The 12,213-nt window shown below is 42.1% G+C and overlaps 1 protein-coding gene across 1 annotated transcript in view; it reads left to right on the top strand.

The window, feature by feature from the left end:
- Positions 1-12,213, top strand: part of LOC149804344 (symplekin-like) — a 102,565-nt gene that overhangs the window by 35,415 nt on the left and 54,937 nt on the right. Inside the window, exons 14-15 of the mRNA XM_089939127.1 lie at positions 1,288-1,375; positions 4,232-4,296. Of these exons, the coding sequence (XP_089795253.1) occupies positions 1,288-1,375; positions 4,232-4,296 (153 nt within the window). The remainder of the gene's footprint in view (positions 1-1,287; positions 1,376-4,231; positions 4,297-12,213) is intronic.

Below are 12,213 nucleotides of genomic sequence, written 5' to 3'. Positions count from 1 at the left end.
ATGGTATTAACAGCTGCCTCACTAGGTGCTCAGCATTAAGGGATTAGTGTTAGGACTGGTCGGCCTGGTATTAGGATAATGTGACTGGGTGGGTCATCGTGCTACATGTCTGCGGCATGATGCCCTAGTGCTAGATATCAGTATAAACTGCTACACTGCAGACATCATAGCAATATGACTGAAAAATTGTTAAAGCTGTGTTAAAGATCCAAATCACACATACACACACATAAAATGAAATATATATTGTTGTGACTAATAATATGGCTGCCACAATGGTCATCTTGAAAATCTTTTTATCACTGCTTCTTGATGTCTAGCTGGAAAGTTGCCAAAATCGGAAATCCAATATGGTCCCCATGGTAGCCATCTTTAAAATCTTGTTATCATTTCCTTCAAAACTTTTAGCCATACCAACACGCACTGTCTAAGTTATGTTTACACATGATAAAGTTGCACTGTTGACAGTATATAATTCTGATTGAGATTTTTTTATTTTCTTTGTATATATACACAGCAATCAGTACTTCAAAGGTAATCAGTTTTCTCTGAAGTTTCAGCAATACATTTTAAAAAACAGAAGGATTGGCGATCGTTCAATTAATTGTAGCTGTTTCTGTTCACGTCTTCAGAGGTCTGTCGATTGTAGGCATAGTCGGGTAGCATGACCGAGTGTATCACAGCATACAGGACTCAGGGCAGATATCAACATAAGTGGATTAGGATGTAACAATGCACTGTAAAGATGGGTTTATCAATATGAACAAAGGATTTGTGTATGTAACAGATAGATTCCAGTGCATTGTGTGTCCAAGTTTGTGGCTTCCTTTTGTGGTCCCTTTGAATGTCTCAACTCAAAATCCATTACTGTATGTAAAAATTAAACTGCGAAAAACGTTTTTGCCCAAAAAAATTGCCAGATGGTATATTTTGTCGCCAATAATGAAAATAAATCGCAATTTGCAACATTGGCGAAGCCCAGGACGATCCCTGGTCTTATTGGTCCTAAATGAAAATTGTGCCAATTTGACATCCAGTATGTTCACCAAAATAACTAATTTGAAAATCTTGTTATTGTTGAACAGCGTAAGAGATGTTAGCAACACTCAGCAGTTAAAAGGAAGAAATGTTCTTCTCTAGAATTCCTGGAAAATATTTTTGCCAGTAAAGTATCAGATTTTTTAAAGGACCCTCTTGTTCTTTTGCTGTGTAAGTAAAGTCTTACTTTATTTATCATTTGTTTTGAATGTCAAGCATGACAGAAGTTTTGCTTTTTCTTTGTTCTAGGCTGCAGAAGAAGCAGATGAAAATGTGGATGCTACTCCTGCCCCTGAGGCTGGAACCTCCCCCAAACAGCTGATTCAGACACTAGTTGGTTAGTATGGGGAACTTTTGGTTTCTATTTGGTATCCACACCAGCTAATTTCAGTCTATCCAGCAGCCCTACATTTTTGTAACTTTTATTATTTTCCCCTTCTTTTTCCCAAAGGCTCTACTATCCCTACTTTTTGTTTCAATTTTATGTTGAAAGTCAATTACACATTTGAAGAGTGACAGCAAATCAAATTCAGATACAATCTCTGTAATTTAAAGCTAGTTGTTTAAGGTTTTATATGCATGTTTTAGGTCATTTGGGCCATATGACCACAAATGAGCATATCAGAAACTATATATCATAATGAACTAAAACTGATAGAGGTACCAAGATTACATTACTGTAATTATGAATAGGTACTACTGTTTAATCAGTGTCACTAGAAGAAGCATTCAAATTTTTTGTTTTCAGATATCACAAAAAAATAACGTACCTACCATCCTACAAACCCACCAACCTACTTACCTACCTATGATTATTATAATGTAAGATAGGTACTTCAGTCAGATGCATTGTATTACAATGTATAGCTTCATGTGTACTCACTTGGAAGCCATTTGGTCAATTTGCTTGGTGTTATGGCCAAAATAGCCACTTAAAGACTATGAATATAGAGGCAGCCTGGTTTAAAGAGGCATGCTGCTGGTCATGTTTACAAAGATAATGTAATGTACATAATAGTTTTTTCATAAAATATCCATATTTGTCCCTAGTTTTTCTCAGACAGTTCCCAGAAATACTCTATTTTATTTCCTACTGTATCTTTGACATTAATGCTCAGCATCTTACCTCTATTCGATAAAGTAACTGATTTCCACAAAGTAAGGGGGTTAGTAGAGTTTACTTTCTGCATGGATAAATTACAGCCTTCTAAAGTGCTTTTCATTTTGTTTTGTTTAATTCTTTGCTGATAAATGCAACATGTAATAGCTCCTCCCAAAAAAGTTAATTTCTCATACAAGTCAAAACTAAAATTATTCACAATGCCTATATTCAGGGGGGCCCTGAGTGGCAGAGTGGTCTAAAGTGCTCACCCTTACAGATCACTGCCATCTCACCTCTGTGTGGGTTCGAGTCTCAGATTCAGCCAATGTAGGTATGTAAGAAAGCTTGCCAGTAGCTTCTTGTGGGTCAGTGGTTCTTCTCTGTGTTTCCTGGGTTCTTCCTCCACCATTTATACTAGCCACCATGTATAGCCTATATTGTGCTGAAAAATGGTGTTAAACCCTACAACAACAACAAGCCTCCATTCAGTTCTGCATTTTAGTGAGTTCACTAAGAAATCCGCATCATATTAAATAAGAATTTAACTTAAGAATTTACAAATTTCATGAAGTCATGAAGAGTATCAATCAGTTACTCACTGTTTGATTGGCTGTGGTGATGTGTGGGCTGTTCAGTCGGTTACACACTTTGACTGGCTGTAGTAATTTGTAGGCTGTTCAGTCAGTTACTGTATGCATGACTGTAGTGATGTGTAGGCTGTTCATTCAATCACACTGTATGAATGGCTGTTGTGATATGTAAGTTGTTCAGTCAGTTACAGTATATGAATGGCTGGTGTGATATATAAGCTATTCATTCAATCACACTTTCTTAATGGTTGTAGTGATGTGTAGACTATTCATTCAGTTACACACTGAATGGCTGTAGTGATGTGTAGACTATTCATTCATTCACACTGCATGAATGGCTGAGGTGATGTGTAGGCTGTTCATTCATTCACACTGTATGAATGGCTGTAGTGATGTGTAGGATGTTCATTCATTCACACTGTATGAATGACCATAGTGATGTGTAGGCTGTTCATTCAATTACACACTGTATGAATGGCTGTAGTGATGTGTAGGCTGTTCAGTCAGTTTCTATATGAATGGCTGTAGTGATTTTTAGGCTGTTCATTCAAATCACACACTGTATGAATGGCTATAGTGATGTGTTGGCTATTCATTCAATCACACTGTATGAATGGCTGTAGTGATGTGTAGGCTATTCAATCAATTACACACTGTATGAATAGTATAGTGATGTGTAGGCTGTTCAATCAGTTTCTGTATGAATGGTTGTAGTGATCTTTAGGCTGTTCAGTCAGTTGCTGTATGAATGGCTGCAGTGATGTGTAGGCTGTTCAATCAGTTACACTGTATGAATGGCTGCAGTGATGTGTAGGCTGTTCAGTCAGTTACACTGTATTAATGGCTGTTGTGATGTGTAGGCTGTTCAGTCAGTTACACTGTATTAATGGCTGTTGTGATGTGTAGGCTGTTCAGTCAGTTACACTGTATTAATGGCTGTTGTGATGTGTAGGCTGTTCAGTCAGTTACACTGTATTAATGACTGTTGTGATGTGTAGGCTATTCGATCAGTTACACTGTATGAATGGCTGCAGTGATGTATAGGCTATTCAATCAGTTTCTGTATGAATGGCTGCAGTGATGTGTAGGCTGTTCAGTCAGTTACACTGTATTAATGGCTGTTGTGATGTGTAGGCTGTTCAGTCAGTTACACTGTATTAATGGCTGTTGTGATGTGTAGGCTGTTCATGAATTGTGTGTAACTGATTTTCAAGATTCTTGACCCATAATTACAAACAGTTCCAAAAATAATTATCTAGGTCAATAAATAGATAACAGAACTATATTTTAAGCACTGCTTGCTAATTTTGTAAAGAGCACAAGAAAAGTGTATGAATACAGAAGTTAGTTCCTTTCTAGTGTCATGAGCTAATAACTTTTCTTCATTATAAATGCAGTTTTAACCCATCAGAATGCTTGTTACAAAAACTCAGCAAATGAATTTAATTATATTAAATTGAGCAGGTTTCAATTAAGCTTATTTTAACCTGTTAAATTTCAGGTGGCACTACTTCAAGTATGGATGCAGCCAGACTACTGAAAGCAGATCCTTTCAAGCCACCAATAGTAAGTCACAAATGAACGTTATTTTTTAAATATCTGTGTACAAATACTGAAATTGTCTTTGTCAAAAGATTATTGAGTCATATAGGCTCACAGACAAGCACCGGTACACATTTTGGCACATGTAAGTATATATGTACTCCAGTAGATACATTGACGCACCCCAATATTATGTATTGTTGATTAAAACAAAATTAAGGTTTGGTCTAACTACTTTAATGGCTACATTAATTCTCCCAAACGGAGTACACACGCACATCAGTTTCTTACGCTAATGTTTTATAACATATAGGATTAAAACTGAGTGTGGAGCCTGGAGCTGACCTTATATGATCTGTAATTGTCGCATCATTTGTAGCAACAGGATGTTAGAACTGTATAATCACCATACCCAAGAAAGAGGTGGAAAATAAGTGATTTTAAAATGATTCTCACCAGAAACTATTATTTTATGTGCACCTCTGTCACACAGTGAAGCAACAATTTCCATTCTCTCATTTTTATGCCTTCCTGTCAGCATTTGATTGAAAATGGTATCCAAGGCAAAAATAATCAGAATAGATCCAAAACAAACAAAATCATCTTTTGGACTGCGTTTATGGTCTCGCTAGGATTTTAAAACTAGGAGTCCAGGACTGTTATTTTGGAAAAAACGAGTCCCACCAGCAGAAGTTGCAGTCCCCTACCAGTAGCATATTGGGCATACCTGAGGTGGCTAAATTTCCAGATGAATAGAACCAGTAGTTGCCAATGAGTTTAATTTTCTAATTTCTCCTTCAAATACGTTCCCCGATCACATTAATGTTAGGGATATAAGCCTGCTACCTCACGAATCCAGTCCTACTAAAAGACGAAAATTCGTCTTTTCAGTCTATCTCATATAGACCAAAGGGCAATAACTCTTGCCCCTTACCTCCCCTTGCCACCGCCAGGTGTCACTAGTTTTTAAGCTTTGCTTGTACTGATAACACGTACATTATACCTCCAAACAATCCAAGCCATCTTAGCATTAAATTGGACCATCCGAAGTTAAATTTGGATTTATTGTGTTGGACAATCATTCTTCTACAGGTTGTATACATTATTTTAACAATTTTTTTTCAAAATTTAGTGACTTTGTCACCCTTACGGATTTCATTTACTGAAGACCATGTTACACACGCTATCGCGGAACTCATGTTGTCAATTCAGAGTTAACGCGACACTGACTAATTTCGCTTACTCCGTTAGTAACGGTTGTGGTATTAGCGAATTAATAACATGCTGAATTGATAATTTGTGCTTTGTTTTCTTTTCTTGTGTCGTTTCAGTAGAAATGTCAACCAAATGCATGAAATGCAAAAAGTTCAAAGGAAAAGAAGACAACCATGACTCTTGTATTGTATGTACCAAGTGTACATCATCTATACCATGCAGCGTGTGTAATACTTGGACAGAGCAAACGTGGGCTGATGTAGTCCAGAAGGCAGCAAAAGGGAGGGATAGACAGAATAAGTCGAAGAAAGATAGCATTGATGTCCTCGGTATACATCCGAAGACAGCCTCCATTGCGAGCCTTGTGGGGGACGTTGGGGTCCCCCCTCCACCTAAAGTTCGTCGTTTGCAACCGTCAGCCACAGTAACATCAGCGGCAATGTAGGAAAATACAACAGTCCAACTTTGAAGAGATGCATCGTTTGGTCCAGGAAACGACAACGCAGCTATTGACATCAGGCCAGATATTACCCTTATTTCCCTCGCTCGCTTCCACAGCCTTTTCTGACTCTTTGGGGGAATGTTCCCCCAATTTTTAGGCTGCCCAGTGGGCGTAAGTCCCCCCGCAGGTCCGAGCATGGCCTTTGGGCCTGTAAGTCAGGACGCATGGAGTTTTTACCGGATCCATCAGATCAATTTCTTTATACAACCTCTACCTCACCGGCCGTCCGGCTGTCCCAGCATGGGGACCCTATTGCTAAAACGGTCTGACCAAACATGACTTACGGGGATTTTAATGATAAATCCGTCCGTCAAGCTGTACCACCGGCAACATACCAATACAATGGCAGAGATTTTAGTGAGAAATCTGTCCGTCCAGCCAGGCCATTGGAGCAGCCGGTACCGGTGATATCAGGACCATTGCCAACATTCAGACCGACCACAAGCCGGACAAACCAGCTGGCAGGGCCAGCCGTCCATATGTTCACGGCTTATCCACAAGGGAGAGTTAGTGACAGTGTTAAGGATGACGGAATCATGTCATCTATGCCACCCGGTATGCTCTATCCAGAAATGCAAGCTATTACAGAAGACGACTCGGCACACAGTGAGGGTGACGAAACTCCTGCAAATCAGCCGTACACAGATCCAACCATGGAACGGACTGAGTTTGGCTTCAAGGCGGCAGTGGAAGAAATTTATAGGGTGTTGGCAACTTCAGAATGCCCTCCACCTCCTACTGCCACTCAAGACTACAAAGTTAAGACGTCTGTAGATCTTGACGAGGAGGAAGAGACGCCGTCCTTCCGGCTCCTTCCCCAGTCAGCAAAAATTAAGGAGATCAATGATCGTCTATCAGGACGAATAGGTGATCCGGGGAATGCTTAGGCGTTCTTTTCAGAAAGCCAAGTACCAGCGACGTTCTCGTGTCACTGGTACAAAACTCATTCAGACTCCTTCAGTACGGATCTTCCGGCCCTGGACAAAAATATGGCAGCAGTTCACATGTCCGCTCCACTGTTTTACAAAGTGGACAAAAATGTGTTCCATGCCACATCAAAGCTAGTCCGGAATGTAGTAGCTACGTCTTCAATGTTAGACTTGGTTTCATTAGCCATTTTTTCCGACTCGCAGAAAAATCCGACAATGACCACGCTTGGGAAGCGACGGCCCGGATTGCTAGAGTTATTAACAGGACAGCTCACCATTCCATGGCTAATGCATTGACTGCTTCTGCCAACTTAGACCTGATACGACGTGACGCATGTCTGCGGTCCACGTCGCTCAAGCCCCATCATACTCTGGTTTTATGGATGACTCCATTTGGGTCGCCTTTACTCTTTGGAGAAAAAAATTGAAGAAGTTCAGAAGCAGGCAGCTCAGGAACTTCCCCTCCAACTCGCCGCCCAACCCTCGCAGGCATTTAGAAACAAATCAGCCCCTGCCACAGCAGAGGGATGATTGACGGACCAGGGACAAGGGATCCTTACAATCAAATGTGCAGTATAGATCCCAACCCAATGCCAGGAGACAACAGTCTAATCAAGCTAGGAGGCAACCATACAGAGGCAGTAAGAAACAAAGTTTCTCCGTCTTCAAGCCTCCTAACTCTAAAAATTGACATACCCTCTCCACCACCCGCGGACAGCCTACCTGTGGGCGGCCTCCTCCTGCAATTTCAGGACCACTGGACCACCTTTTTTCCTCAGAACGATTGGGTGATCCAGGTCATTTCAGAGGGACTTCGGATTTAATTTATCCAACCCCCTCCCCTGTCTTCTCCCCTCTTCACGGACGTACCATCCGATCGGGAGACGGATACCTTTCTACAACAGGAGATACGGTCGCTCATAGAAAAACGGGCAGTGGAGATTGTGTAAAGAAAACCGCAATCGCCGGGGTTTTATTCCAGGCTGTTTCTTATCCAGAAGACAAAAGGCAAGTTGAGGCCGATCATCGACCTGAGTCGCCTCAACCAATACATTTTACCACCGAAATTCAAGATGGAAACGGCGAGATCAATCCGTCTTTCCATCTGGTGGGACAAGTGTGCCATCAGTCTAGATATGACCGACGCATATTTTCACGTCCCTATCCGCCCCATATCACAGAAATTTCTCCAATTCGCTTACTGCAACATGTTTTATCAGTTCCAGGCCCTACCCTTTGGCCTCAACATCAGCCCTTGGGCTTTTACCAAGGTTATGGATTGTGTCATCACCCTGTTCCGCTCGACTTCATCTACAGGGATGGCAGTGTACTTGGACGACATCCTCCAGAAACATATGGTAAGTTCTATTCTGCTCAAAGGCAGAAACGATCTTTTAGCACTTTCAGATCGTCTAGGCTTTCTTGTGAACTGGGAAAAGTCCGATCTCTGTCCATCCCAGCGTTTTGTCCATCTGGGTATGGAGTTTCTCACCGATCTGAATCTGGTACGGCTTCCTCGCACTTACGTAATCCGGATCGTCAAACTCGTTGAGTCCGTTTCCAACAGGACGTGGATTTCAGCGAGAGATTTCTTGCAACTCCTCGGATTATTCAATGCGGCGGCGGACTTGATCCCGCTTGGCCGTCTTTTTATGCGTCCCTTACAAATGACGTTACTGGCACAATGGCGCCCCTTTTCAAGTCTCCTCAATCAAACAATAATGATCACGCCCGAGATATGATCGTTCCTGCGTCAGTGGCACAACCCCGGTTGGCTGTCCACGGGGATTCCTCTGGAGAGGCCCCAAGCGGAGATAACGGTATGTACCGACGCCAGTACCAACGGTTGGGGTGCCCACTTGTTGCCGGACTTCGCTACAGTCAGCGGCACGTGGGAGCCAGGGGAGAGGCCTCTCCACATCAACCTTTTAGAAATGAGGGCTGTCATCAATGCCTTTCATTTCTGGAAGGATCAACTCTCAGGAAAAACTGTCCTCATTATGTCAGACAACTCTGTGGTGGTGACTTACCTCCTCAAACAAGGGGGCACCAAATCACCAGACCTGTGCATTCTGAGCTGCCAGTTTCTACGTTGGTGCGACAACCTCCACATCAACGTACAAATCAGACACATTCCCGGCAGACTCAATGTCTTGGCCGACACTCTATCAAGGAAAGGTCAAGTCATTCACACGGAATGGTCACTCCATCAATCAGTCTTTCTTCAGATTTGCACACTTTGGGGGCGTCCGATGATTGATCTTTTTGCGACAAGGTGGAATCGCAAGTTGCCCACCTTCGTCTCTCCGGTTCCAGACCCAGTGGCTTGGGCCGTGGACGCTCTGTCAATCAGCTGGGAGGGGTTGTGGGCATTCACCTACCCTCCCACGGTTTTGGTACCAAAAATAATCCAGAGGTTATGGGGTCAGAACTGTCGGATGATTCTGATTGCCCCTCTCAGATGGAACAAGTCCTGGGTCACCGATCTACTCGATCTAGCGATAGATCTACCCAGGAAGATTCCAACCAGCCCAAATCTTCTCAAACAACCGCGGTCACAGGTGTTCCACCCCTGCCCGGACCGTCTTCTTCTTCACGCTTAAGGCTCTTGTGCGGGCAGCCTTGCAAGACAAACAATTTAAACCTTCGATTGTGGAGAGAATCTCAAGAGCAAGAAGGCCCTCCACTCTGAAGGCTTACGAGGGAAAGTGGCGTGTTTTCAGGGACTGGTGCCATATCAATAACATCGTCCCTTTGAGTGTCTTAATCACTCAACTGGCTGACTTTTTTCTCTGGCTTTTCGAGGAGAAACAGTTGGCCCCAATTACTATCAAAGGCTACCGCTCCATGATATCAGACACATTCCGCCATCATGGTAGATGTGATATTGGGCATAACAAAGATCTATCAGATCTTTTAGCCAATTTTGATTTCAATCGACCAAAATCCCTCACCCTGTTTCCAAAATGGAATCTGTCCTGGGTTTTAACATGGCTCAATTCAGACAAATTTGAACCTTTAGCCCACACTTCGTTAAAGCTACTATCATACAAAACATGTTTCTTGATAGCCTTAGCTTCAGCTTGCAGGGTGAGCAAGTTACATGCCCTTTCCAGTGACCCGAACTTTCTTCAGTTCAGATCAGATGGTTCGGTGGTCCTTCTGACAGAACCAAGCTTTGTAGCCAAAAATAGGTTACCATCCATTGGCAATTAAAGAATCATCATTCGCTCGCTCTCTTCCATAGATAAGTCAAGAGCAGCAGCCATGCAAGATCCTGTTCGTGCACTCAAGCACTATTTAAAACGCACAGAGGCGTGTCGGGACACACGTAAGCGCCTCTTTCTTCCGGTCAAAGCTGGTAAACGGGATATCACCCTTCAAGCCCTTGCTTCATGGCTGAAGTGGGTTATACGCTCAGCGTACTCTGAGGTCTCACAAGATCAGAGTCGCCTCATGAAGATTACGGCGCATGAGATTAGAGCAATCTCAGCGAGCCTGGCATTCGAACGCAATGTTTCGATCCAAGATATAATAGAAGCTGTTGGCTGGCATGCAGAGTCAACCTCCAGTTTTTATCTCAGAGATTTGGCTTCGCAGAGGCAAACCTTAAATCTGATAGGTCCAGTGTCGGCAGCCCAGATGATCACCAGACCCATTTAAAACAATCAGCACAGCCTATCAGCTTCGCTGGATTTGCTAGTGAAATTTCATAGGTAAGAAGATTTCAATAACTATCTTCTTAACCGTATATAGGGGTCACATATCACGTGACCCTAGGCTGTGTTGCTGATGAAATTAGGAGAACAGGTTATCGTTCAAATGGGGAATCCAGCCATCATTCCCTAGAAGGTACCCGGAGTGGAGGTAGGATGCTCAGCATTCCCTCCTCCTATTACTTATTCTCCTAATGTTAATGTGATCGGGGAACGTATTTGAAGGAGAAAGCAGACTTTTAGTAAATTGTGTTTCTCCGAGAATACTTACCCACTCACATTACTTAAAAACCCTCCCAACCACCCCGCTAATATATATCGCTCAGCTTAAAAAAAACTAGTGACACCTGGCGGTGGCAAGGGGGGGTAAGGGGCAAGAGTTATTGCCCTTTGGTCTATATGAGATAGACCGAAAAGACGAAGTTTCGTCTTTTAGTAGGGCTGGATTCGAGAGGTAGCAGGCTTATATCCCTAACGTTAATGTGATCAGTTAAGTATTCTCAGAGAAACACAATTTACTAAAAATTTGCTTTCTTTACACCACTGACATATAACTCTTGTTTGTCCATTAAAGTGAGAGTGAATTATGTCAGGCCAAGGAAACGTCTTACTCCATGCACTAAGCTAAGCATCACACATAGTGTTCCACATGAAATATCAGTTCTAGCACTCTGTTGAATCTCATTACAATCTTCACCAATTTGCCCCAAAGTACTTATCCAAATTTGCAAACAGCATTTTGTCTAACTCTCAACATGTCTTGATTTTGAGGTCACATGCACTACTTATTCGGCTACACTTGGAAATGAACACAATAATGGAAGGTAAGTTGTTCATTTTGATGTACTCTTACCCAAAAGTACTTCACTAGGTGTTTCTGTCTCTGAATTCAGTCATTGTAAATATCAGTACATTTTCCCAACACTCTGCAGCTAGTCAAGTCTTTGAACTTGCCATCAAGCTACTGGGTCGTGTTCTTCAGATGTACTCTTACAACGACATGTACATCTGGGGGTCTTTCAGCCACTGAATTTTCTCATTGTAAATATCAGCACAGCTAAAATGATCATTTGATCAACACATTTCTCACTCAGCAGATGGTTGAAGCGGGACTGGCAAGTCCTTGAATTTGCTGTCTGGCAAATGTGTGCGTACGGAGGACTCCTGTGTATAAGTGATTTTCTGCATCCCAGGTAACAAAATTACATCCAAATACGTGTGATTAAGTGTTTCTGAAACCTCTGGCAGTATTGTTATCAAACCGGTGGAGCCTTCATCATCCAAAGATGAGGTAACGGTTACTCGTAAGATAAAACATAGTTTGTGCAGCAAACACAGCTGGCAACATATTCAAAAAGAAGTTAAGACTAGTGAATAATGTGACAGCTAAGACACCTTTATATTTTGCCATATATGTACGGAGGCTAAAAAATAAAACCACCATGATCAAATGTGCATCATTGATTGATACATCAGGAAAAATGTCTTTGCAAAATTCTGTCCATGCTTTCAAATATAACCAGAAAAACACAGATACTAAAGGAAAGAAGAAAACAACTCATGGTCAAGACAGGGAAAG

This window comes from Sinohyriopsis cumingii, chromosome 2, assembly GCF_028554795.1.
Source record: "Sinohyriopsis cumingii isolate HCF-2022 chromosome 2, ASM2855479v2, whole genome shotgun sequence".
Lineage (NCBI taxonomy): Eukaryota > Metazoa > Mollusca > Bivalvia > Unionida > Unionidae > Sinohyriopsis > Sinohyriopsis cumingii.
The sequence above is the reverse complement of the archived record's forward strand: the minus strand, read 5'-3'. Positions and strand labels throughout refer to the sequence as shown.